General features: G+C 41.2%; 1 protein-coding gene across 2 annotated transcripts; it reads left to right on the plus strand.

Moving 5' to 3' along the window:
- Positions 1-500: 500 nt before the first annotated feature.
- Positions 501-11,381, plus strand: LOC117540935 (zinc finger protein 107-like). 2 transcript variants are annotated; one of them, XM_034207890.1, is made up of 4 exons: positions 501-1,109; positions 5,360-5,917; positions 7,262-7,981; positions 8,732-11,381. In XM_034207890.1, the coding sequence occupies exons 1-4, from the start codon at positions 683-685 to the stop codon at positions 9,454-9,456; spliced, it is 2,430 nt and encodes an 809-aa protein (XP_034063781.1). In that variant the 5' UTR covers positions 501-682; the 3' UTR covers positions 9,457-11,381. The 2 variants fall into 2 exon arrangements, with proteins under 2 accessions (XP_034063781.1, XP_034063782.1); XM_034207891.1 differs by having other exon boundaries at positions 501-1,077; positions 5,358-5,917.
- Positions 11,382-24,410: the final 13,029 nt, after the last annotated feature.

Below are 24,410 nucleotides of genomic sequence, written 5' to 3' on the forward strand. Positions count from 1 at the left end.
GTATATAAATATGAGTTTAAGTATTATATGCCTGGTTATTTTTCCAAACGTGTTTGATTGTGTACCATGTTTGTACCTTGAATGTATTTATTATATATGTTATACTTTGTTTATATTTGTATGTTATGAGTTAATGGGTGTGGTTGAAGGAAATCATATTTTATTGGGAGATAAAGGAACTTTTTAAAAGTATGTTAGTGGTTCTCAAATTATTTTTAATAAAAGTAGTCTGAAACATACAATACTATCATTTATTTACTTTGTATGGAACTGATGCTATTTCCTGTATTATACTATTTTTAAACATTTACGATATAGACTAGCAAGTGAAAGAAATAACCTGATTTCAGTGTGTGTGTGTATTTTAACACTTTTGTTGATTTAAAAAAAAGTGTCTGACCTCGGAAGTGCCTCGGTAATATACGTTGCGCATCTCCGCCTGGTTTTACGGTATTTATGTCATCACTTCCGTAAAGCGAGCTCTTGTGTTTATTCTTTGTAGCAATTAGTTGCTGCTGTTAGCTGCACATTTAAACCCTAAATAGCTGTCGTTTATATACGGTTATCTGCTTCAGAAATGGCCTGTTTCGGTTAGCCATCCCGAACTAATTACACTCACTTCTCTTGTTTCAACTTCAGGCTTCCCTGACACTTTGCCGGCTTGTTTTCTTTTTAAATCACAATGTTTACTAGCGTTGCTCTTCGGGCTCAGCTTGCCTCCATAATCGATGCCTTGTCCAAAGCAGCCGTGGCAGAGATCTCCAAAGTGGTGGAGGATGACATGGCGGTGGTGAGGCTGGAAATGTGTCAGCGAGAAAATGAGATCAAGAAGCTGAAGAGCAACATCCAGGTTCTGCACAGCGAGCTGAGGACCATGCAGGGGAGTGTGCCCCAAATACATGACACCCTACAGGGGAGTGTGACCCAGAGACATGACACCCTGCAGGGGAGTGTGACCCTGAGACCTGCTGACACCCTGAGAGGAGACACCCAGATACCTGACACCCTGAGAGGAGACACCCAGAAACCTGACACCCAGAGAGGAGACACCCAGAGACCTGACACCCAGAGAGGAGACACCCAGAGACCTGACACCCAGAGAGGAGAGGGTAAATCACACAAAACACACTTTATTCACTGTGGATTTTAGCCTGCGATAAGAGGTGGGAGAAGTACTCAGATATTGTACTCAAGTAAAGGTCGAAGTACCAAAGTGTAGGAATATTATGTTACATGTAAAAGTCCTGCAATCAAAATGTTACTCAAGGAGAAAAGTATTATCATCAAAATATACTTAAAGCACCAAAAGTAAAAGTAGTCATTCTGTAGATTGGTCCATTTCAGAATAATATATATGATATGTTTTATAATGATTGATCATGAAAGTGTTCTCAAAGCTGGTAAAGGTGCAGCTAGTTTCAATGGCTTTGTATACTGCAGGGTAGCTTGTGAATTTACTCCAGGTGGAACTAAAGTCTGATTTAAGACTTGATTATATTTCACATCAACAATCCACATCTGTAAAGTAACTAAAGGTAATAAAATGTAGAGGAGTAAAAGTACACGGCTTACCTCTGAATTGTAGTGGAGTAAAAGTAAAAGTAGCATAACATTGAAATACTCAGGTAAAATACAACATTTCGGAGCCCAGGGGCCTCATTTATAAAGCCTCGCGTAGGATTGGTGTGGGAAGGTTGCCTACGTAGGACAAAGCAAATAAATACGCACCGACACTTTCCGATTCATAAAAGACTGCGTACCGGCACAGGACTTGCGTACGGCACATCCTACGCCGGTTTCCATTTATAAATCACAATCAACTCGAAATGCGGCGCAGCTTTTGCGGGCTTCACGTAACGCCCATATTTGCCTATAAATAGTCAAAGAAACGCCCATTCATTCATTTTGACTGACTGCATGAAGAAGATCGCAGGAAATGACGACAGAACAGGTAAAAAAGACATCTCACACCGTGTCAGATTTTGGTTATTTTGGGGAGGTCGAGATAAATCATATTGTTTGGTGGATGCAGTTTGAACCAGAGTAGCAGCATGGAGGCAGTGGCGGAGCCAGGACATTTTCAGTGGGGTGGCCAGGATGGAACCAGTGATCATTTTGGGGTGGCATTGAAATCACTATTATATGAACATAAAAATACATCTCACTAGAACATAAGGGGTTATTTAAGGCAGGGGTTCCCAAACTTTTCAGCCCGCGACCCCCAAAATCACTGTGACAGAGACTGGCGACCCCCCTCCACGTGAATAGTCAACGGGAGGGACACACACACACACACACACACACACACCGATCCTCAACTCTGGTGTGTCTCACTCATTAAGGCGAGACACGGCAGGCAACAACATCGTTTTTCATGCACTGGTCAATTTTGATATGTTGTGCTATTTTGATTCCATAACATGTTTTTGTACAAAATACACATTTAAGTGTTTATTTTACTATAGTTTGTCTATTTGCGTCTGTAGGTTTCTCCTAAATTCACCAAAAGTTAGCATTCTAACGTAACATAAAGTACCGCGACCGCTGTGTGCAGCATGTCAACAGAGGTATCGTTCGAAAGCTCCGTCTCTCCTGCACAATCTCATCGGGTCCAAATATAGTAATTTCCTTTGTATCAGCAACCAATCGTGAAAGTACAAAGGGGTCTTAAACCAAGAAACGAAATCTCATTGGCTGGTGTCAATTTCTGACAACGTGATTCGTTCAGATGCGTCACGTGGTGTTCAAAAACACTTCTTGGTTTAGATTTCGCTGGAAATTTAAATCTCAAAATGGCAAAAGAACAGCGAAAAAAACGTTCACAGAGAAGACCACAACAATTGTCACTTGCACGAAGCAAGGTTATACAAAAAACAAATGATCCCGAACACGAAATACCTTCACGGAGTGCGTCGATGCGCAAGCTGTCATCCAAATAACAGCAGGGTTTAACTAGTGCCTCACTGCAATCTTTAAAGGTCGTTTTCTCAAGTTCCTGAGTGAGAAATGTCCACTTCAGTAGCACGTACATACACCAAACCTTCCAGTTATATTCCTATCAACATTCTGAAGGTTTTACTGAAGGGTTTGTTCATATATCATTCATAGCCTGAATTATACAACATTGTATACCTAAAAACATGGCGAAAATGGATATTTTAGGGCTGTTGACAGTATTTTCTGATTTATGGAGTGATAAAAAGAGATATCCAAAATCCCTTCTGTAAAAACTTTAGATTCTAATATGACTACAAAATGAAACAAGAATTTCAGATTTGTGTTCCTGAAAGTATTAAAATATGCGCATATTTAATGAGTTTATGGCTCATTTGCATGGGGGGTGCGGTGCGGTGCGGTGCCAAATAGAATCAAATTATGTGGGAAACACTGGATAATAATAATAACAATACTTTTTTATTTTTTTATTTTGAATCATCTGGCGACCCCCACTTTGGGAACCCCTGGTTTAAGGCACCTACAACACACCTCTACATTATTTGGGATTAAGTGGTGGAATAGATCAAATAATATTCAACTATTTTTTTCTTATTCCCACAGGAAGTAACAACAAAGCTTACATTATACAAATGTAGTGCAATATATAGACTGTTTAGCTTATGGTGATCAGCAGCCCTATGAGCTCATTCTCTCAGTGTATCATCAGGAATACAGAGGCACACACACATCATTTAAATAAGAGTTTTTTTAATTAAATGATTGGTTAAGAATAACATCTTAAAGTAAATAACAATAAACAATAGCCCTTAACCCTGTAAGGCCCCCGGTTGTAATTGTACAACATTACTTTAAGCTATCCAAAAGTCAGTAAATGTTTTAGTTTTTTAAAAAGACTACATAGTAAAAAAAAAAAGGTCCTTTTGTTCAGCCTCACAATGCTATTGGGAAGTAAATGTGTTTATAGGTCCTCCCCTCTGGCCATCAAGACTAACATTCCTGACAATAGATCTCAATAGTCATCTTTTATGGTGTAAATGCCTTTTTAATAATAACGTTTTTGAATGGAACATTCTCAACACGAATGCATCAATCCAAATAAATATAACTTAAATATGTGGGAAAATCAATACATTATCAATATAACGTTATATTAATGTTAATTATTGATGAATGATGAAAGGTTACTACATTTTTTTTTTTAATATTCTAAAATAGTTTGGGCCCCCGTGGTGAGGGTGTTTGGGGTGGCCAATAGGGTGGCCAGGATTCAGCCACCCCCCAGCTCCGCCACTGCATGGAGGTCAGATCGTCCCCAAAATAAATAAATAAGTGGTCCGAAAAAGGTTAATGACAAAACAAATACACAAAGCCTTCCTCAGGCAGTGTGTTTGTACCGGGGACAGGAGACCCCCCCTCTTGATGAGAAACTGTAAGAAATGATCGGGGAATCCCTCCGGAGTGGAGTCATGACGACTGGATCTGAATTATGTTTTTGTATTTGGTGGTTTCTGTTCCAGCTGTCGATCAGCAACTATATATCCATAATCCACCAGTTGAAGGAAATACAACTAATGTGTTGTTATATGAGCTGTACAATTGACCACATATGGTGTTCTTAGTTTCCATACCGCCTGTGTTTTACGAGCGACTTATCAAGTATTGGCGAACGGCATAAAACACGATTAAACATGATGGTATATAAAACCATGCTCGTATCTATACAACCTATAGAAATGCACAACGGCGTCAGTTTAAAGTAATTCTGTCCTTCTGTTTACCGCATCATTTATGAGAATACATTTCTTAACAAGAGAACATAATCAAGGGGTGATCAATAACATTTCCGTATTTATTTATTTCCCCAAGTTATGTTTTTGTGTGCACTGAGGAGTCTCAAACAGGCGTTTGTTAAATCATTTTAAGATTGGCTTTAATCAATGTTTGAAAATGAATTCTTCATATATGATAAATGAGAGGTAACGTTTTATTCATGGTATTATTTCCACATATTTCTCTCCATTCTTCCTTCTGCCAACGGTGTCGCAGTTTCTCGTCTCTCCCGTTGTTGTGCTTAGTGCGTACGCATGGGTCAGAGTTTGCGTGGAGGACCGCACGTTTTCCCGTCAAGTCAGTTTTTTATAAATCGCAAACAGTGTGTAGAAACTGGCGTACGCCATCTTTTGTGCGTACGCCATCTTTTGTGCGTACGCACCGTTTATAAATGACAATAAAACGGATACAATAGTGCAAGTAAATACAATAGAATATAGTAGAACTAGTGCAGAATAGCCTATATACAAGTAATTGAAATATTGATATATATATATATATAAGTTGCAAACAATTTGACCTACCTCTTTAAAACTCATACTGTTCTGAATCTTTTTTTGCCTTTCCACAGACAGTCATCATACCACTGGTGATGAGAGGACGTTGCTTGAACAGGGGAACGCTCATAAGGACCAGAACAGCCCGTCTTCACCTGAGGTGGTGCAGGTGAAATGTGAACCAGTAAATGAAGGAGCTGGAGGACATCCTGAGCCTCTGAAAGGAGAACCAGCTGTGTTTGAAAGGGACAGTGCACAGTGGCGGCCGACAACACAAACAGGATGCAACAACTCCCATTATTTAAACTCCTTACCGTGTATCCCCGGATCTTCTGTGGCGCCCGGCAGCAGCAGCTCGGGGGGGTTTCAGCAGAGCCCGTTCCTCCGCGGGCTGCAGAGTTACGGTCAGTATCGAAACTCGTTCAACACCATGAGGAGGAGGACGGGGAAGAGGACGGTACTCAAGAAAGGCTTCATCTGCTCGTACTGCGGGAAAAACTTTGAGCGGTCGGGACACCTGGAGAGACACAAGAGGATTCACACGGGCGAGAAACCGTACCACTGTGAGGTCTGCGGGAGGAGGTTCAACCAGAAGTGCAGCCTGAAGGAGCACATGAAGATCCACAGGAGATGTGAGGAGAATACCTGGTTGTCTTGGCTAATGTTGCAGGGAAAATCAACAAGTCTTTCCGTTTCCCAACACCCTAAAATAGTGACAGAAATGTTATCTAAAGATTAAGGCAAAGCAAGTTAATTTATATAGCACCTTTCAACACAAGGCAATTCAAAGTACTTTACAAACAAGAAAAACAACAAGAGCATTTAGACATGAAACACATTATAAAATGGCATTTAATAAACCGTCATTAAAAAGCGAATAAAATAAACAAAACAAGCTTGAATTGAATAACACAGGTATAAATATATACATATATAATAAAAGTTACAGTGCAGTGTACGATATGAATAGTTCAATTAAAATATTAGGTACAAAAAGAGTTGTTATCTAAAAAGAGTGTTTGCACTAAATACAATATTGTCTTGAAAAACCTATTGAACATTTATTTTAGGATCGTACGTGGTTCAAATGGGAATAGAAGACTTATTTAAATATTTGAAAGTCTATATTACATAAAGACTTGGTCTGATGCTTCCCTGGGAGGTTGAATAACAGTCAAAATATTTGTGGCTGACCTTAGAAATTGAAGTGGAGAAGCAATGGTTGCATCCCTTAAATTGACGTTCCTCCAAACCTCTCCGACACATTAGCCTCATGTTGTATTTGTGTGTTATTTTAGACTCATGTTTTGGTTCAGTTCACAGCAGGAAGTCTCTGGCTGTGACATTCCTCTGTGTCACAGCGAGCAGAGAAACACTCTGAGGTTTAGGCGAGAGCAGAGTGAAGAGTTACTCGCTGACAGCTCTGTCTTTGCTTCCCAGGGAAAACGCATTGGATAATAATTACAGGGGTCACTCAGTTTAACCGAACAGTAAGACAGGAGTGTTGTAATTGGCTCAGGAAAGTTCATAGCGAACCTCAGACAGAAACAAATGGCTGGTTTATATATCCACGGCTTTAACTGAAGATTATATTCATGATCCTTAAATCTGCAGACTATTGTCTCTGTTTATCAATTCATCGTTTGGTCTATACAAAGTTATAGTTATTTCAATGTGAATTAAGATCAGATCATTTTGGAGAACAGCAGGAAATCCATTTTTAAAAACGTCGTAGTATTTGAGTCTATGCATCGTTGTACTCTTCATAAAAGTGATATCAAATTAGGACGTTTTTATAAATATAAGGGGTGTTGGTGTGAATAAACTATTACATTTGGATAGCAACCTTTGCATGACCCTCATGCTGTAACATTTGCACATCAAATTTGAAAATGTGTAACCGCAATGTTGAAAAGCTTGAATTTTTAGATGTGGAAGCAAAACGTGCGCATGTTGACTTCTTCTCACTTCACCAGGTATTCAGCCGACACCAGAGGAGATCGATGTGAAGGAACAGAAGCAGATTCCTGTGGTGAACCCATGTGCTGATCCTCTTCAAACCAAAGAGGAGATCCAGGTGAAAGCTGCAGATGTCCTACCTAAGAACGAGGACATTCTCACAACACCTGTCAAATGTGAGCCTGCAGAGGAGCACACAGCACAAACACTGTTTCTTCATGGAGGAAACGAGAGGATGAGGGAAGGAGGAGACGAGCTCAGTGAGAACGTCTCAGCTTTTGAGAGGGAGAGCCAGCAGTGGATGTCCAGCAGCGCAGAGATCAGCAGCTCGGAGTATCACAGCATGACTTCCTTCCCGGGGTTAGCTCAGTTACTGCCTCCACCCGTCGAGGCGTCTTGCAGCTCCTTCTCCTTTCCAGCGAAGCCGTACGGAGAGCTCAAGAACAACATGGTGTCCCAAACACCTTACGCCTCCTCAGACTCGCTCATGATTCCAGGGGAAGGAGGGATGCATGGAGCCGCGCTGAATCACCAGAGAGGAAGCCGGCTGTTTCAGGTGATCAAACCAAAGAAGTGCTTCGTCTGCTCGTTCTGCGGGAAGGACTTCGAGCGCGTCGGCCATCTTGACAGACATTTACGGATTCACACCGGGGAGAAGCCGTACGGGTGCCAGATCTGCGGGAGGTGCTTCAATCAGAAGAGCAGCCTGAAGGGCCACATGAAGACGCACAGGAACGGTAAGAGGTTTGCCAAAAGTATTTAAAGGCTTTATCGTTGTCTTTAGTTAATAGTAAAACGTACCTTTGTATTTTTTCATAATGCATAAATTGTCAGACTTCAGACACACTTTTTATTTTCTGGAATTCTTCTTAATTCCAAGTTACTATATTAAATCTGCTTGTTTGCACCAACACACATTCAAATGCAAATTGTTTAGATTTAGTTTATCATTGAAGAAAACACATGTATATACATTCCTAATATTTAGGTTATTTTTTTTCCGAGCGTGTAAAACCAAAGAAAATACAAATGAAACAAAAGATGATACAGACATGATGCAGTACTATACAAATGAATGCAATAACAAAACGAAATATTTAATTAATAATTGAATAATCTGTAGTGTCATTGTCTGATATCAATAAACAACAAAGCTTTAGCTAATAAATAAATAATATAATAGGGAAGATCAGTAAATATTCACATCTGGCATTTTGGACAAAAAGCAAAACAGTCAGTGACCAAAACATTGACTACCTCAAAATGTTATACAGGTGATCCATTTAAAAAATTAAGTATTTCATTTTCATTGTATTCGGAGCCGTAACTGTCTTAAAAATTATGAAACCCATTTATATTAAAAAAAATACATTGCAGGTAGATATTTACACCGGTACCACTGCTGCAGATAAAAGCAAAAGAAAGCAATTATCTTTCATAAACGATTTTCTAATTACATTATTCTGCTTTTTCTTTTTCCTGAAAAGGGGAGAGCTCAGATATGCTGGAGCCACATCACCTGATGCTCACGATGCCGGACAATCAGACGCTGAAGAACCTCACAGAACCAAGAACCGGCCCAGCAGAACCAGAGGAACAGGAGCCGACCATCACGTACAGAGAGGCAGCCGGAGAGCAAACGGTGACGGTGAAGCTGGAGCCCAACGGGGAGGATTATCACCCTCTGAGTCACAACAGCACCGGAGCAACGGAGCAGAGCCAGCTGTGGACATCTGGGATGGAGCAGAGCAGTGATGAGGAACAAACTGTGTGTGACACGTATCACCTCAGTCCTGAGCAGCAGGAATACACACCACAAGTCAGTGACCTGCCTTTTCTAGGTGACAAAGAGAAGGGAGAGATGATGCACAATGATCAGTATTCAATGATGCATTCAAGGAACACTAACATGCCTTTAGTTCCAGAGCTGCAGGATCAACACGTTGATCAAGAGGCTGTGAGTGAGTACACAGCCGTGAGGGACAGGACTCAGGAGGGAGGTGTGTTTGAGTTTAATATCTCAGATGGAGACACGACCAGACAAAACTGCTTTATATGCTCCAGTTGTGGGCAGAGCTTTCATAGTTTCAGTCTGTTCCAGAGACACCCGTGTCAAAGCGTCACAGAGCAATCCTTCAGCTGCAACATATGTGGGAAGGTTTTCAATCAGATGAGCATCCTGAAGCTGCACCTGAAACTACATGTAGAATAAGTGAGTGTGTAGCGAATCGACTAATTATTAATTATAATATTAAAGATATTATTCGTATCTGAATATAACCCAATACACACTACAGAGGAAACGGAAACACGGAAAATATCTTCCTTGACTCGCTCAGAAAGATCCACACTTTAGATGTCCTGCAATTTTAAACTAATTCGTAGGGCTGCCCCAAATAGTCGATTAATTAAGTCTTAATCGAGCAATTTTTAATTAGTCAGGTCGCTAACTACCTGAATGACCAGGCTCCGCTCTGAATGAAGTCTGAGGGTTTCCGGCTGATATGGAGCTTTTTTTTCAACTACTCGACTAATTAAAAATTGCTCGATTAAGACTTAATTAATCGACTATTTGGGGGCAGCCCTACAAATTAGTTTAATATATAGGTCAATATGATTTATAAAGAAATACTTGACAGAAGCTAAAGCAGAAGATTGAAGAGCTTTTCGTTTTCTAAATACATTATTTGTTAAGTACGGTCTCATGGCAGTAAGGATCAATCTGTGTTCCTGATATTTTGCACTAAATGTTTTCCTTTTTGTTTGTACCTCCGTTGCTCCTATCTTATTTGGAGCCGGCTAATGACTTAATCCCTGCACAGAGGAACCAAACAATGTCAAGCATTATCGGTTTAAATGAAACCTCCCGTCTGTTCTGTCACTTGGACTGATATCTAGTTTTACTTTACTGATTCTTTTTTACTGGATTCTTTTTTACAATTTGTTTCAAATCGTGATAACAGTCACACATTAAGTTAAAGGTAAAGTTGAAATATTGTTGTTTTTGCCTTTTTTATTTGTGGTCTTTTCAAACTAAACTAACCACACCCTCTTCTAAAAGAACACTGTAATGTTCCATTTAATTCCATTTACTTCAAAATAAGTAAAGGGAAAACCATTTGCTCTGTAACTGAATATCCTGATTAGAAATTCAACATGTTTTTTTTCCCCAGGATAAACTTGGCCAATCTTATTTTTCATCTTAAGATAATAATACACACTTTGTATGAGCGGTTTTAAGTGGAGTTTGGCTGTATCAGAACAAAAGCTTTAAGTTCATTGATTTAGCATTTCGACTAAGATACAGGTTTATTCTCTATTCTGATTTTGAATGCCAGTTTCTTTAAGCTTTGATAAGATATATTCTACGTGGTTTCACACTAGTATACTGAATCTAAAATATATTTAGTATTTATTTTCTGGAGTATATAATAAGGTTATTATTCTCAAAAAAGTTGCTTATGTGGTTACTTTACCAAAACAAACCTCATACAACAACATCTTGTACACCTCAAATTCAGTTGACCTTTGAAGCAGCATGTAAAGGTATCTCAATGATGTCTGCTTCATATTGGTTTAGTTTCATCTTTAAAAGGCAAGTTTCAAAGTGTTTTTGAAGGAAGGGACTAAGATATGTTACGGCTAAATCATGCACTAAACTTGCATTATGTATAAAGAAGCATTAAGTGTAACGCATGTCTCTTTAGTCATCAAGCATTTGAGAGTCATACAATTTGAGGCTCCTCTATCATTTTATAGCGTTTTATTGATCATTTATTGGCAACTGGACACAGCCAGTGTTGAGCATTAAGCTCATCAAACAACTATCATTTGAAAAGGACAGTATGATGTGTGCCTACTTTTTTTTAACATGGTAATGAAATGCCCGACCCGTCCACTGCACTGTTACTCTTTTTATTGAAGAGTGTTTACCGATCAATATTTTCAATCAAACTGCCAATTGTAGTATGATTTCTGCATAACTCAAGCACATTATACAGGCTGTTAGAACACGTTTGAAAAGATACACATGTAATGTATTTTTTGTTATACATTTCAATCGAAGTGTGGAGTCTGGCACTCTAGTTATTTTTATGTTTGATGAACAGTTGAAATAAAGGATTTTTCTATGTCAAATCTTTCCTGAACAACTTCCTCGTTCTCACTCGCAGTCATCATCGAAAAGTGTGTTTTATTTTATCCCCGCTAAACCGAAAAGGACACAATATGGACCCCTAATTTATATCATATTTCCATTTCCAGGCTTGAAAAAACATACTGAAAGGATTAATTGATTATCAAAATAGTGGTTTTGCACATCACCTTATTGATAACAACTAATCCTTACAGCGCTAATTAAGACTTGGCAGTAGCTTTTTGTACGGACATGTAAGGGGGAAAAAGAACCACAAAGAAAAATGAAGGCCTACTTTTAGTTTGAACTTCTATTTTTAATAGACCAGCACTTTGGTGTTTGTTACAGCCGCTGCTACCTTGTGCCCTTAACTCTGTTTGTATGCAAATGAGCTGGGCAGTTCCTATGCTGTCAGTGGCCGTCTCGACCTCGCAGCATCCGCGGGGATTGGACAGACGTCACCCAAGCCCTGCCCGCTTCTGCCACGTCATCCGGGGGAGGAGTATAAAGGCTGGGCACGGATACCATTCGGGAGGCTCTGTATTGTGTGACAGACGCCTCAACCCTCGCATTGTGACATTGTCTTCGTTCTGTGACTTCTGAGACTGTTTAGCCGTGTGCATTTGGTGTTAGCTACACTAATTAGCAGTGTATTCAGTAGGGTTTCTGGGCGAGCACACTGATTAGCAGCGTGTCGTCGGGTTCTGTGTTAGTATAGGGTTTGTGTGTGTGTATACTGCTTAGATCCAGGTGATTAGCACCTGTAGACCCGCACCAGCTGTGTTTTCCCACAGTCCCGTTTTGTTATTGTTTTGTTTCCACTTTAGAAGTGAGGTAATTCCTTTCCTTTTGTATAGTACTGGGCAACTCTCTTTTGGAGACCCTGTTGTGAGATAGTGACAGATTGACCCGTTGTTGGGCCAAGCTGTTTGTGTACATCATTTACTCAGTTGCCGTTACAAATAAAACCACCGGTAACATATACCAAATCCAATCTGGTCGTGTCGTTTCCCTTTTGTACCCCTAGCCAAGAGGGGACGTAACACGTGGGGACTCATCCGGGATACATTTAAATCAATTCCTGGGTTTATAGGTGGGTTTATTGTGGCTGAAAACGTTGTGAACGTGTGGGCGGTACACCCAGGTATGGCATCGTTCGATATAGAGGCGTTCTTGGTCTGGCCGTCCTATGAGCAGCTGGACCGGCGTAAGAAGGATGACCTAATAGAGATAGCGCGGCACTTCAGTCTCGTGGTGAATCGGCAGATGTTAAAAAAAGAATTGAAGGCGTTGGTGGTGGATGAGATGGTGCGAAGAGAGGTACTTGTACCGGCTACCAGCTGAGCTACCCATGTCCGAAGTTCCCACTGATGGCCTGTTGCGTCCGGCAGAGGCAGAGTTTACGTTTACTAAAGGAAGGGGTGGTGACAGCGAGGGGGGCGAGCTGTGGGAGGCACCACTCACGCCGCCTCGCAGATGCCCACCCTCTCCTGTTGGTAGTACAGAGTCCCGGGAAGGGGCTAAACTCAAGGTACGTCTCGCCTGGCTCCAGTTGGAAGCCAAGGACCGGCAGCTTCGGTGGGAAACTGACGACAGGGAGAAAGCCAGGCAGTTACAGCTGGAATTACGCAAGTTGGAAATGGACAAGGAAGTCCGGAAGTTGGAAATGGACAAAGAAGTCCGGAAGTTAGAAATTGACAGAAGTGCGGATACGACAGCTGGAGCTAGACTCCGAGCTGCGCGCGTCCGGTGTTCCTGGTCATGGCGGAGGAGGTTCCTCGCCCTATTCTCACCCACCTGCCTTCAATGTAGGGAAAAACATTTCGCTAGTGCCGATTTTCCGGGAGAATGAAGTGGATGCGTATTTCGGTGCGTTTGAGCGCATTGCAGCAGCGTTACAGTGGCCGGAGGATCCCTGGGCTCTGTTAATCCAGTGTAAACTCCACGGGAGAGCCCAGGAGGCGGTTGCTGCGCTTTCAATAGAGGGCAGCCTAAATTATGACCTGGTGAAGCGTGCCATACTTAGGGTGTACGAGTTAGTTCCCGAGGCTTATCGGCAGAAGTTCAGGAATCACAGAAAGGGGGCTAATCAAACACATGTCGAGTATGCCAGGGAGAAGGGGATGTTGCTCAATAAGTGGATTGATTCATGTGACGCTGCAGAGTATTCTGCCTTGAAAGAATTAATCCTGATGGAGGAATTTAAGAGGGGATTGCCTGACCGTATTGTGGGGCATATAAATGACCAGAAAGTGCACTCTCTCTCCGCAGCTGCTGTACTGGCGGACGAATATGTGCTAATGCATAAAACGGTGTTTTCTCCGGCTGTTGCTGAGAACTCTCGCCGCATGCCGGGGGCACCTGTTGGTCAGCCAGCGAAAGTATTCACGAGGAACAGAGAGGAGAGAGAGTGTCACTATTGTCATCAGCCTGGACATCTTATTGGTAATTGCATGATTCTTAAGCGTAAGGAGCAGCCACCAAACATGACCAGGCCGAAAGGCATCGGCTTAATTAACACTATGTCACTCACACCTACGCTGTCATTGGAGGCAGTCGCAATTTCTACAGGCTCACACTTACCTGTTAGCATCTGGCATCTGTTAGCATCTAGCAGCATCTAGCTCTCCTGCTTACAAACTTTTAGCCATCCCTGCTTATACAAGTAGTAGTTTTAGTTGTCTGCGAACTGTGGAGGCCTACTCCCACCTGTCGAGTGCGGCTGTACTGAGGTGTTTTTCCTCCGGAGACGTCGCGAAGAGACGGAGCGGCTCCACCTGTTGCTGCATGCGATCTGCGATTTACGGAGGCCTGCTCGTCGCGAAGAGACGGAGCATCTCCACCTGTTTGCTGCCTGCGATCTGCGACCTACGGAGGCCTGCTCCCACCTGTGGAGTGCGGCTGTACTGGAGAGGTTTTTACCCCGGAGTCGTCGCGGAGAGACGGAGTGGATCCACGCTTCGGGCTTGGCCTGCTTCCACCGGGCGTGTGCTGCTGTGCGGAGGAGGATTTTACCACCGCTGGGGCCTGCTTTCCACCTGTCCTGGTTCTGCTGTTGCAGAGGCCTGCTTTCACCCCGGGGATACCACGGAGGGACCGGAGCGCTTCCACGCTGCTGTTTTCGCCTGTCCTTTGCTGCTGTACTAATTTTGACTGACTGTGTGCTGGTCTGGGAAAATGGCCCATATCGGGATTCTGCTGTGCCTGTTAACTGTTTTGGACTATGAGAAGATCTCTAGTCATTCTGAGAAGACTACTGGATTCAGGTCTGTTCTGCCACCCGCAGTGGGCATCCCCTGCAAAGGTTCGGATGTGTTGCTCAAACAATTACCGGTTGCCTTGTCACAGTCAATCTGCTCGACAAAATATGTTTGTCTTTTTTGTTTTCCTGCGATGATGGTTCTTCAGGACTCCTTCTTAAGCTTTAATCACACTCCCGCAGACTTTTCCGGTGTTTCTAAATTAGATGACAATGTATTTGTGTCGTTTAAGAGGAAAAGATGCCTGGTTTTTGTTGTTGTTATTACTGTCAGGAAATGTACAACCTAACCCTGGTCCGCCCAGTAGTAGTAGTCAGATCGCTACTCCTGCTGATTTTAAAGCTAGGTCTGGGTTGGGTTTCATCCACTTGAATGTGCGCAGTCTGTTAGGTAAACTAGATTTTGTCCGTATCTGGGCAAAATCGACTGACGCTGACGTCATTGTCTTATCAGAAACATGGCTAAACAAATCTATTTTGGCCTCTGACATTGCCTTAAATGGTTTTAATGTGTATCGTACCGACCGGCCTAATAAAGGTGGTGGCGTTGCCATTTATGTTAAGAATAAGTTCAGTGTAACCACATTAGTTTCCAAATCGATCAGTAAGCAATTTGAATTTTTAGCCATAAATATAGAAGTGGCAAAGGGTCAACAGGTCATGGTAGTGAGTTGTTACAGACCCCCCTCAGCTGTCAAAGACTCCTTGTCTTCACTAGCAAATCTTTTATCACAACTAGACTACAAGGAAATAGTGCTACTTGGAGATTTTAACTGGGACTGGTTAACTGCAGTGTCAGAGGATTTTAAAAACCTTTGTATCTCTTTGAATGTTACTCAGATTGTTGACAGTCCTACTCGCCCAAATATTAAGTCCCCTAATAAATCCTCCCTAATTGATCTCATTTTAACTAATGTTCCCCATACATATTCATCTGTGGGAGTATTTGCAAATGATCTGAGCGATCACTGTGTTGTAGCCACAATTAGGGACACTAAGGTCCAAAAGGTTAAACCTCGCATTATCATTAAGAGAGACAAAAAACATTTTGTTGAGCAGGGTTTTGTGCATGATCTGTTTGATTGGGGTAAAATCGATCTGTGTGCTGATGTGGAAACCGCATGGTCTTATTTTTATCTTGGTTTTATGGAGATCATTGATAGACATGCACCCCTGCGTACATTTAGAGTAAAGGGACGAGACAATCCTTGGTTTTCTGCTGAGCTGTCTAGTCTCCTTCATGAGAGAAACAAGGCCTGGGCAAAGGCTAGGCAATCAGGCTCAGAGGTAGAGTGGCTGCGTTTTAGGCAGCTAAGGAATAGCTTCACTTCAAATGTCAAAAGTGCAATATCCACCGGTGAGATCCGTAATGAGCTACCTCCGTGCCTTACCACAGCATCTGGCACTATATCGGACAGGGCCACTATGTTAAATTGCTTTAATGAGCATTTTGTGTCCTGCGGTTCTATGTTTGATTCTGTTCCTAACTCTGCTTCTGTGAACACCCCAATCCGTGACTCTGAACAATGTGGTCTGGAAAACCCTTTCAGTTTTACTCCTTTTACTGTCAATGTTGTTCATGAAGACTTATCTAAGCTAGATCCTAAAAAACCGGCTGGCCCGGACAACGTAGAACCTTTCTTTTTAAAGATAGCTGCAGATTTGATTGCTCTTCCTCTTACTACTCTTTTTAACCTCTCCCTCACCTCAAATGCAATTCCAAAAGTATGGAAGTCAGCCTATGTCTTGCCTTTACTAAAAGGAGGGGAGGCAACTATTTTAAATAACTATAGGCCAATCTCTAAATTGTCAGTTCTGGCGAAGGTGCTCGAACGCCTAGTGAGTGAACAGGTAAAGAAGTTTTTATGTAAAAATGATATCCTGTCTAAACATCAGTCAGGATTCAGAAAGAAACACAGCACCATCACTGCCACAATGAAAGTGGTAAATGACATTACGAGTATTTTAGACAATAAGCAGAGTTGTACAGCTCTATTTATTGACCTTTCCAAAGCGTTTGATACCGTCGATCATCGCATCTTAAAGCAGAGGCTCAGTATCGGCATATCCAGCCATGCAGTGGGTTGGTTTGTGAACTACCTCTCTGAAAGGTCCCAATGTGTTCACTTTGATGGGCTGTCTTCTGAGTGGTTAAACATTGCTAATGGTGTTCCTCAAGGTTCTGTTTTAGGTCCACTTTTATTCTCATATATATATCAACAGTTTAGGTGAAAATGTGGATGATGCTACTTTACATTTTTATGCGGATGATACCGTGATGTATTGTGCAGTTCCCTCCATTAAGGAGGCTGGTGTTAAATTACAGGCTGTTTTTAACATTATTCAGACTCAGCTTGCTGAACTTAAGCTTATTTTAAATGTTGATAAAACTAAGGTAATGCCATTTTCAAAAGCTAAAAAGACACCAGAGCCTGTTTTAGATATTGTTACTATGCAAGGACAAGTACTTGAAGTGGTTACCAGTTATAAATACCTAGGTATCTGGCTTGATGATTGTCTTACTTTTAAACTTCATGTCAATAACCTGCTTAAAAAGCTGAGGGTTAGACTAGGATTCTTTTTCAGAAACAAGTCCTGTTTCTCTTTTGAAGCCAGGAAAAAGCTAGTCACTGTGACCTTTTTACCTGTGCTGGACTATGGTGATTTGATCTATATGAATGCACCTGTCCATTGCCTGGAAAAGTTAGATGCCGCCTATCACAGTGCCCTGAGATTTGTTACTAACTGTAAAGCACTTACTCATCAGTGTACCCTGTATGCCAAGGCAGGTCTGCCTTCACTAACTGTACGGAGGCTCAGTCATTGGTACATGTTCATTTACAAAGCCATGTTGGGTAAACTACCTTTTTATATCTGCTCTCTGATCTCTCGACGAATTGAAAGTACATATTGCCTGAGATCTCATGATGTTGTTTTATTAAATGTGCCAAGTGCTAGGACTGTCTTAGGGAAGAAAGCTTTTAGTTGTGCAGCTCCACTAAATTGGAACAGTCTGCAAACATGTTTAAAACTGAGCACTTTGGTTCCCCTGCATCATTTTAAAACTCGGCTGGGTGACATGCTGTTTGATACTCATGGTACCTGTCTCTGTAAATAGAGTTTGGAAACTGGACCCTGTACATTATGTTGTTTGTCATCCTTATTGTTGTTCTGTTGTTTTTATGTTACATGTGTAACTAATGTCCTGCAGGTCACCCTTGAAAAAGAGATCTTTTGATCTCAAGGGGCTTTCACCTGGTTAAATAAAGGCTACAAACAAACTAACTCCCTCAGTATTTCCACACCTGACAATGAGGAGGAAATATATCCCTGTTTTAAGCCTTTTGTGTTCGAGGGATTAATATCATTAACAGGTGAGACAGACGATCAGAGACCCGTCCGCATTCTACGAGACACTGGAGGCTCACAGTCAGTGATTGTTGCACCGGCCCGTACACAATGTACATGTACAATCTAACCTAATTACTGGATTTTTCCTCAAAATCTTACATGATGAGTTTCTTTCGGCTGATATACCTTCAGATAAAAACGTATTAGATTACGTTAGCCAGTTCCGTGAGCGTTTGCACCAAGCGGCAAACTGGGGTAGAGCCGGGAAGCCAATACGGAAGTGCCACACACTGCAGTTCATATATTGGCCGATAGGCGATGGCTGCAGAAAGGAGCAATTTCCATAGACCCCCATGTTAAAATGCCCAACTTTACAGCAGAAAAAAACATGTTTCTACCCCTGGCTCCATACATTTTATTAGCGATATAGTTAGATTCCACCTTCATAATTATGGATCTGTGAGTGAATTGTTTTCTAACGCGACCCTTTTATTTATATTAGGTCTTAAAGTTTGTGCATAGATTAGGGCGTGGTCACATTGAGTGACGGCTCTGTCAAGTGCCTGCCACTGTTAGCTTCTTGTCTCTCTGCTAGCTGCTCCGTGAAGCTACAGGGACTCTGCCTACTCAGCTCATCCAGCAAACACAACTTGTAACCGACCGTGGTTGTTTGTTCTTCATGCTTATATATCGGACTATTGTGACTCGCTCTGCGGTTAAAACAGACGCTGCATGAATGCGGTAAGTGAAACTCGAGTGCTTTATTTATGTGTTAATGATTTTAATCGGCTACGTAATGAATGGTAAGGCTTGGGTTAGTTAGTGGCTAGTGGTAGCTACATCGGTGCTAACGATTGTAATCGTAGCCTCCAAGTTAAAATCATAGACTGTATATATAAAGGTTAAAACTAAATAGACAAGTGTTAAGTGGGATAATACTGTTGAACAAACGGCTTCTGTTTGAGGTTGATAAAATAAGGTCATCCTTGTAACTTAGAGATATTTTATTATATAGGTAGAACTGTATGCATCTAAGGTTAATTTAAATTGGCTATGCTCAAGTATGTAGACAAGCTAATGTCGAAGTAGTGTATTTTAAATCAACCTCACAATAAGATGTGTGTATATTACAATTATTAATGTCATATTTCAAGATGATTACTTAGATATTACAATATGGTTGGTTGAGCTGGAGTTCATTATCGAGCTTACACGTTAACGTCACAGTCATCTGAAGAACGAACCCAAACCTTGAAGTTTTTATTAATTGCATTACCAAATGGGTATCAAATAAACAGTAAGCATTGGTAACACAACTTCCAAAGTTACAGTAAAATAAAAAGGCCCCTGACTCGGACAATACACAATCCAACATGTTCAACAGAAGAGAATCAGTTATATTGTTTGTACACATGGTACTTTACATATATATATATATTTATATATATCTGTTTGTTTAAGGTGTCCAGGTGATGCAGACAGGCTGGACCAGAGAGTGAGAGACAGAAATGGACTCCTCACAGCAGTGAACTTCAGCACAGGTACAAAGACTCTTTTTTCATACTGTACAAAGAATCAAGAAAGATATTGGTTTAAATGAATGAAGTATTGACTTGAATACACTGATATACATTCTATTAAACAATACTAGATCACCTACACATCAGTGAAGTTGAGGGTTTTTTCCATGCAAAAAGTTACATTTAGATATTTAGCAATATGACTGTCAGCTTTCTAATTTAATGTATTGAAGGCAAAGATATTTAACACATAGTGAGAACTGCTGCTATTTATCTCTCAATATTGTCTGAAAAAAACGTGGTAAAAGTGATTCTTTCAGTGAGACAACAGAGCAAGCTTCTACAGTTGCACTACGTTTTGATAACAGTTAAATATTATTTTGATAATAACATATATTTCAATGTTGATGAACTTCATACTGTTCATTCATAATCTGATTGTCTTTGTAGCTCATTGTTGAAATAAAAAAAAACATTACAATTACAAAATAATTATATCTCCAGCCCCTAAACACACAAGCACACTGCTTTCATAAATAACACACTTGTTCTGCAATAATATGTTTTATGTTTCCTGTCATTTTTGTTAGGAAAGGACATGCCTGAAAGACACGACATGTTCTCCTTCTCTGAGGGTCAAGAAGAACATCCAAGAGGAACATTAAAAGCTGATGTTATGAGATTTCAAGACCAGTACAGGACATTCACTAAGAAACTACTTTTATTGTAAAAACAGTCAGCTGATGGGATGCATCTATTTCCACATCTACACTCCATCAGCTGATTATTTCTATTTGCCTCACTTTATGAGCTTCACAACATGTACCTTGTTTTGCAACGTCATAAATAAATGGGGCCAATCTTCAGTCAGATGTGAATGTGTAATCTAACATTTTCAGTAAGAATAATGGACAAAAGGAATGCAAATACAATTTATTGAAATGTGAACCAAAAGCACATATGGACAGAAGGTGTAAACCTATTAAATGTATAAGTAAACACATTTAGTCAAATAAAGTGACAGACTAGGCCTGTGCAGTTGGTATCAGCTTTGCCCAGCATGGGCTCCTCCATCAGGCCTGGTCCTCCTCGCAGAGGAAAGACTGTCAGTCCTCTCCAAACCAACAGACAGGACGTCCATCACACGGAGGTTTCTCCCTGAAGTCTCTCCTGCTCTCTGGACACCATGCTGTCTCAATCCGTCCACACTGAATATGAGAGGGGGAAAATTAAAATAATAAATGCTTTAGACAATAAGAAACATAAAGTTGACTGTTGAGTTGCTCAGTTTTTTTAGATTGTCAATACTATTACTGTATAACTAATATCTCAGGTTAAGAGGCACATTCAAATAAAGATTGGTCTTTAAATAAATGTTATCTTTTGAATTGTTTGTCTAAAGTCAATGATCTAGAACTGGTACTTCGTTTTAATTATATAGTCTGGTTATTATGCTGTTTGGAGGAGGCCTCACAGGTAAGAGCACTAACTAGCTACCATCACATGTACCTTAGCTTGACTTAAATGTATTAAACGTATAGTTAAGTGATATCAAAATATAAATAACTAATGTCATGCAAACATATTAATATTTGCTTGATTCCAGTGTTGAATTTAGCACAATTGCATACAAACGTTAAGGGGTTTTAAGATTCTGAAGTATTATGCTAAAAACTCAATAACTTAGATTATTATTTATAGTTTCATGTCCGCTTACCTTAGAAACGTAAATGTTAGCTTAGCTTGGTAGCTTCAGCTAGCTCTGGAACTTTCAGCTCTGTGGCAGCAGGTCCCGCCTCTTTGCCCTTATTTGGAGAAGGCGGGAGTTGAACTCTAACGTCACTGTCGAGCCGTTAGTGGCCGACTCCGCCTACTAAGGGCTTCACCGCAACTCTGCAGAATCCTATGGGTGACGTCACGGACCCTACGTCCATTTATATATACAGTCTATGGTTTGCACCGAGCAAATTCACTCGCTAGAGAGTCGCTCTCCGCTTCACAAGCGGTCATGAAGCGAAATTATGACCGTGCCGCTGTCCCTAGGCACTTTGAAATAAGTGACAAGGTTCTCGCACTATTACCTATCCCCGGCTCTGCGCTCTCAGCAAAATTCCTCGGCCCGTACGAAATCCGTGATTGTCTCAGTGACACGGAGTATGTAATTTGTACTCCAGAGAGACGGCGTAAAACGCGCGTTTGCCATGTGAACATGTTGAAGCGTTATTATGCGCGCACCACCACTGATAGTACATCGGCCGGCTCAGCTAATCAAAGAGTAGCTGCTTCCGCCTTAATAGTTGTAGATAGTTTCGGCCCGTCTGACGACGGTTTGGTGATGCGTTCACATCACCAGCCGGGTGCTCGATTATGCAACTCGGAGATGGTAAAGACATTGCCAACTACGTTAGGTCATCTGCAGGAGGGACAGCCGATTATGCAACTCGGAGATGGTAAAGACATTGCCAACTACGTTAGGTCATCTGCAGGAGGGACAGCAGAATGACATAACCCAGTTGGTGGATCGTTTCCCGAGCCTTTTCCATGATATCCCGACACAAACTAATGTGATAACGCATGACATCAATGTAAAAGGCGCGAGGCCGATTAAACAGCATCCGTACCGTGCCAATCCGACCAAGCGCGAGTTTATGAAACAGGAGGCTGAATATCTGATATAAAATGGCCTGGCGACACAGAGCTCTAGCCCATGGTGTTCGCCGTGTCTTGTAGAAGCGAAATCTGATGGTTCTCCACGCTTTATCACAGACTACCGTAAAGTGAACGCTGTTACGGTGACAGATTGCTACCCCTTGCCAAGAATGGAGGGATACAGCCGCTGCTACCTTGTGCCCTTAACTCTGTTTTGTATGCAAATGAGCTGGGCAGTTCCTATGCTGTCAGTGGCCGTCTCGACCTCGCAACATCCGCGGGGATTGGACAGACGTCACCCAAGCCCTGCCTGCTTCTGCCACGTCATCCGGGGGAGGAGTATAAAGGCTGGGCACGGATACCTTTCGGAAGGCTCTGTATTGTGTGACAGACAGACGCAACCCTCGCATTGTGACATTGCCTTCGTTCTGTGACTTCTGAGACTGTTAAGCCGTGTGCATTTTGTGTTAGCTACACTGATTAGCAGTGTATTCAGTAGGGTTTCTGGGCGAGCACACTGATTAGCAGCGTGTCGTCGGGTTCTGTGTTAGTATAGGGTTTGTGTGTGTATATTGCTTAGATCCAGGTTGATTAGCACCTGTAGACCAGAATTCCTGTATGTGTATATTGCTTAGATCCAGGTTGATTAGCACCTGTAGACCAGCATTCCTGTGTGTATATTGCTTAGATCCAGGTGATTAGCACCTGTAGACCAGCATTCCTGTGTGTGTATTGCTTAGATCCAGGTTGATTAGCACCTGTAGACCAGCATTCCTGTGTGTATATTGCTTAGATCCAGGTTGATTAGCACCTGTAGACCAGCATTCCTGTGTGTATATTGCGTAGATCCAGGTGATTAGCACCTGTAGACCAGCATTCCTGTGTGTATATTGCGTAGATCCAGGTGATTAGCACCTGTAGACCTGCACCAGCTGTGTTTTCCCACAGTCCCGTTTTGTTATTGTTTTGTTTCCACTTTAGAAGTGAGGTATTTCCTTTCCTTTTGTATAGTACTGGGCAACTCTCTTTTGGAGACCCTGTTGTGAGATAGTGACAGATTGACCCGTTGTTGGGCCAAGTTGTTTGTGTACATCATTTACTCAGTTGCCGTTACAAATAAAACCACCGGTAACATATACCAAATCCAATCTGGTCGTGTCGTTTCCCTTTTGTATCCCTAGCCAAGAGGGAACGTAACAGTGTTTGATATAAATGTACCTAAATGTCACCCAAAATGTCAAGATACTCCTTCAAATCTAGGCTGTCCAGTTGTCCGCCATGTTAAGGTAAGTCACTTTTAAGTTTGCCCTGAAACAGAACTACCTTATATAGACTGTATGCATTACATGAATGCACACTTTGTAAACAATATCTTGTTCTTATTTATCTCATTTAAGGATTGCCAGTTCTGCTCAACCCCTTCGAATATTCAACCTACCTCTCTTAGTATCTACACTACTTTCCTCTTTCAATAACAATACTGCACATATTTCTTTTTATATATTCTGAGAACTTTGCAAAGTTTTTTGGTATATCCAGATTTCCTTTAAGTAATTTTCTATATCTTAACGTATATTGTTAAAAAATAAATATAGTTTGTTATTGTTTCTTTATCTGTGTTCATGTACGCACCATGTACACCAAGGCAAATTCCTCGCATGTGTAAACCAGAGGTGGCAAGTAACTAAGTACATTTACTCAAATACTTAAGTACAATGCTACACAATACTTGTACTTTACTTGAGTATTTCAATGTTATGCTATGTAGTACTTCTCCACTTGCTCCTCTACAATTCAGAGGTAAATATTGTGCTTTTACTCCACTAGATTTATTTTGTACCTTTATTTACTTGTAATGATGTGAAATATAATCAACTCTTAAATCAGACTTTAGTTCCACCTGGAGTAAATTCGCAGTATACAAAGTCATTAAAACTAGCTGCACCTTTACCAGCTTTGATGCATCAATAATTATAACCAGGACATATTATATATATTATTCTGAAATGGACCAATCTGCAGAATGACTACTTTTACTTTAGTAAGTTTATATTTATGCTGATACTTTTCTCCTTTTACTTGAGGAACATTTTGAATGCAGAACTTTTACTGTAACAGAGTATTCCTACACTCTGGTACTTCTACCTTTACTCAAGTACAAGATCTGAGTACTCCACCTCTGGTTCTTACACTGTCTTTTTGTTTGGTATCCCTCCGCGCCTCTCCTCGGGACTTTACGGTAGACGTTCAGC

This window comes from Gymnodraco acuticeps, unplaced genomic scaffold (assembly GCF_902827175.1).
Source record: "Gymnodraco acuticeps unplaced genomic scaffold, fGymAcu1.1, whole genome shotgun sequence".
Lineage (NCBI taxonomy): Eukaryota > Metazoa > Chordata > Actinopteri > Perciformes > Bathydraconidae > Gymnodraco > Gymnodraco acuticeps.

What these genes read in the sequence shown, in the direction of transcription:
- LOC117540935 (XM_034207890.1), top strand. Translation starts at nt 683, where the DNA reads ATGTTTACTAGCGTTGCTCTTCGGGCTCAGCTTGCCTCCATAATCGAT. An exon ending in TGACACCCAGAGAGGAGAGG is followed by an intron (nt 1,110 to 5,359) that starts GTAAATCACACA and finishes GCCTTTCCACAG; the next exon opens with ACAGTCATCATACCACTGGT. An exon ending in CATGAAGATCCACAGGAGAT is followed by an intron (nt 5,918 to 7,261) that starts GTGAGGAGAATA and finishes TCACTTCACCAG; the next exon opens with GTATTCAGCCGACACCAGAG.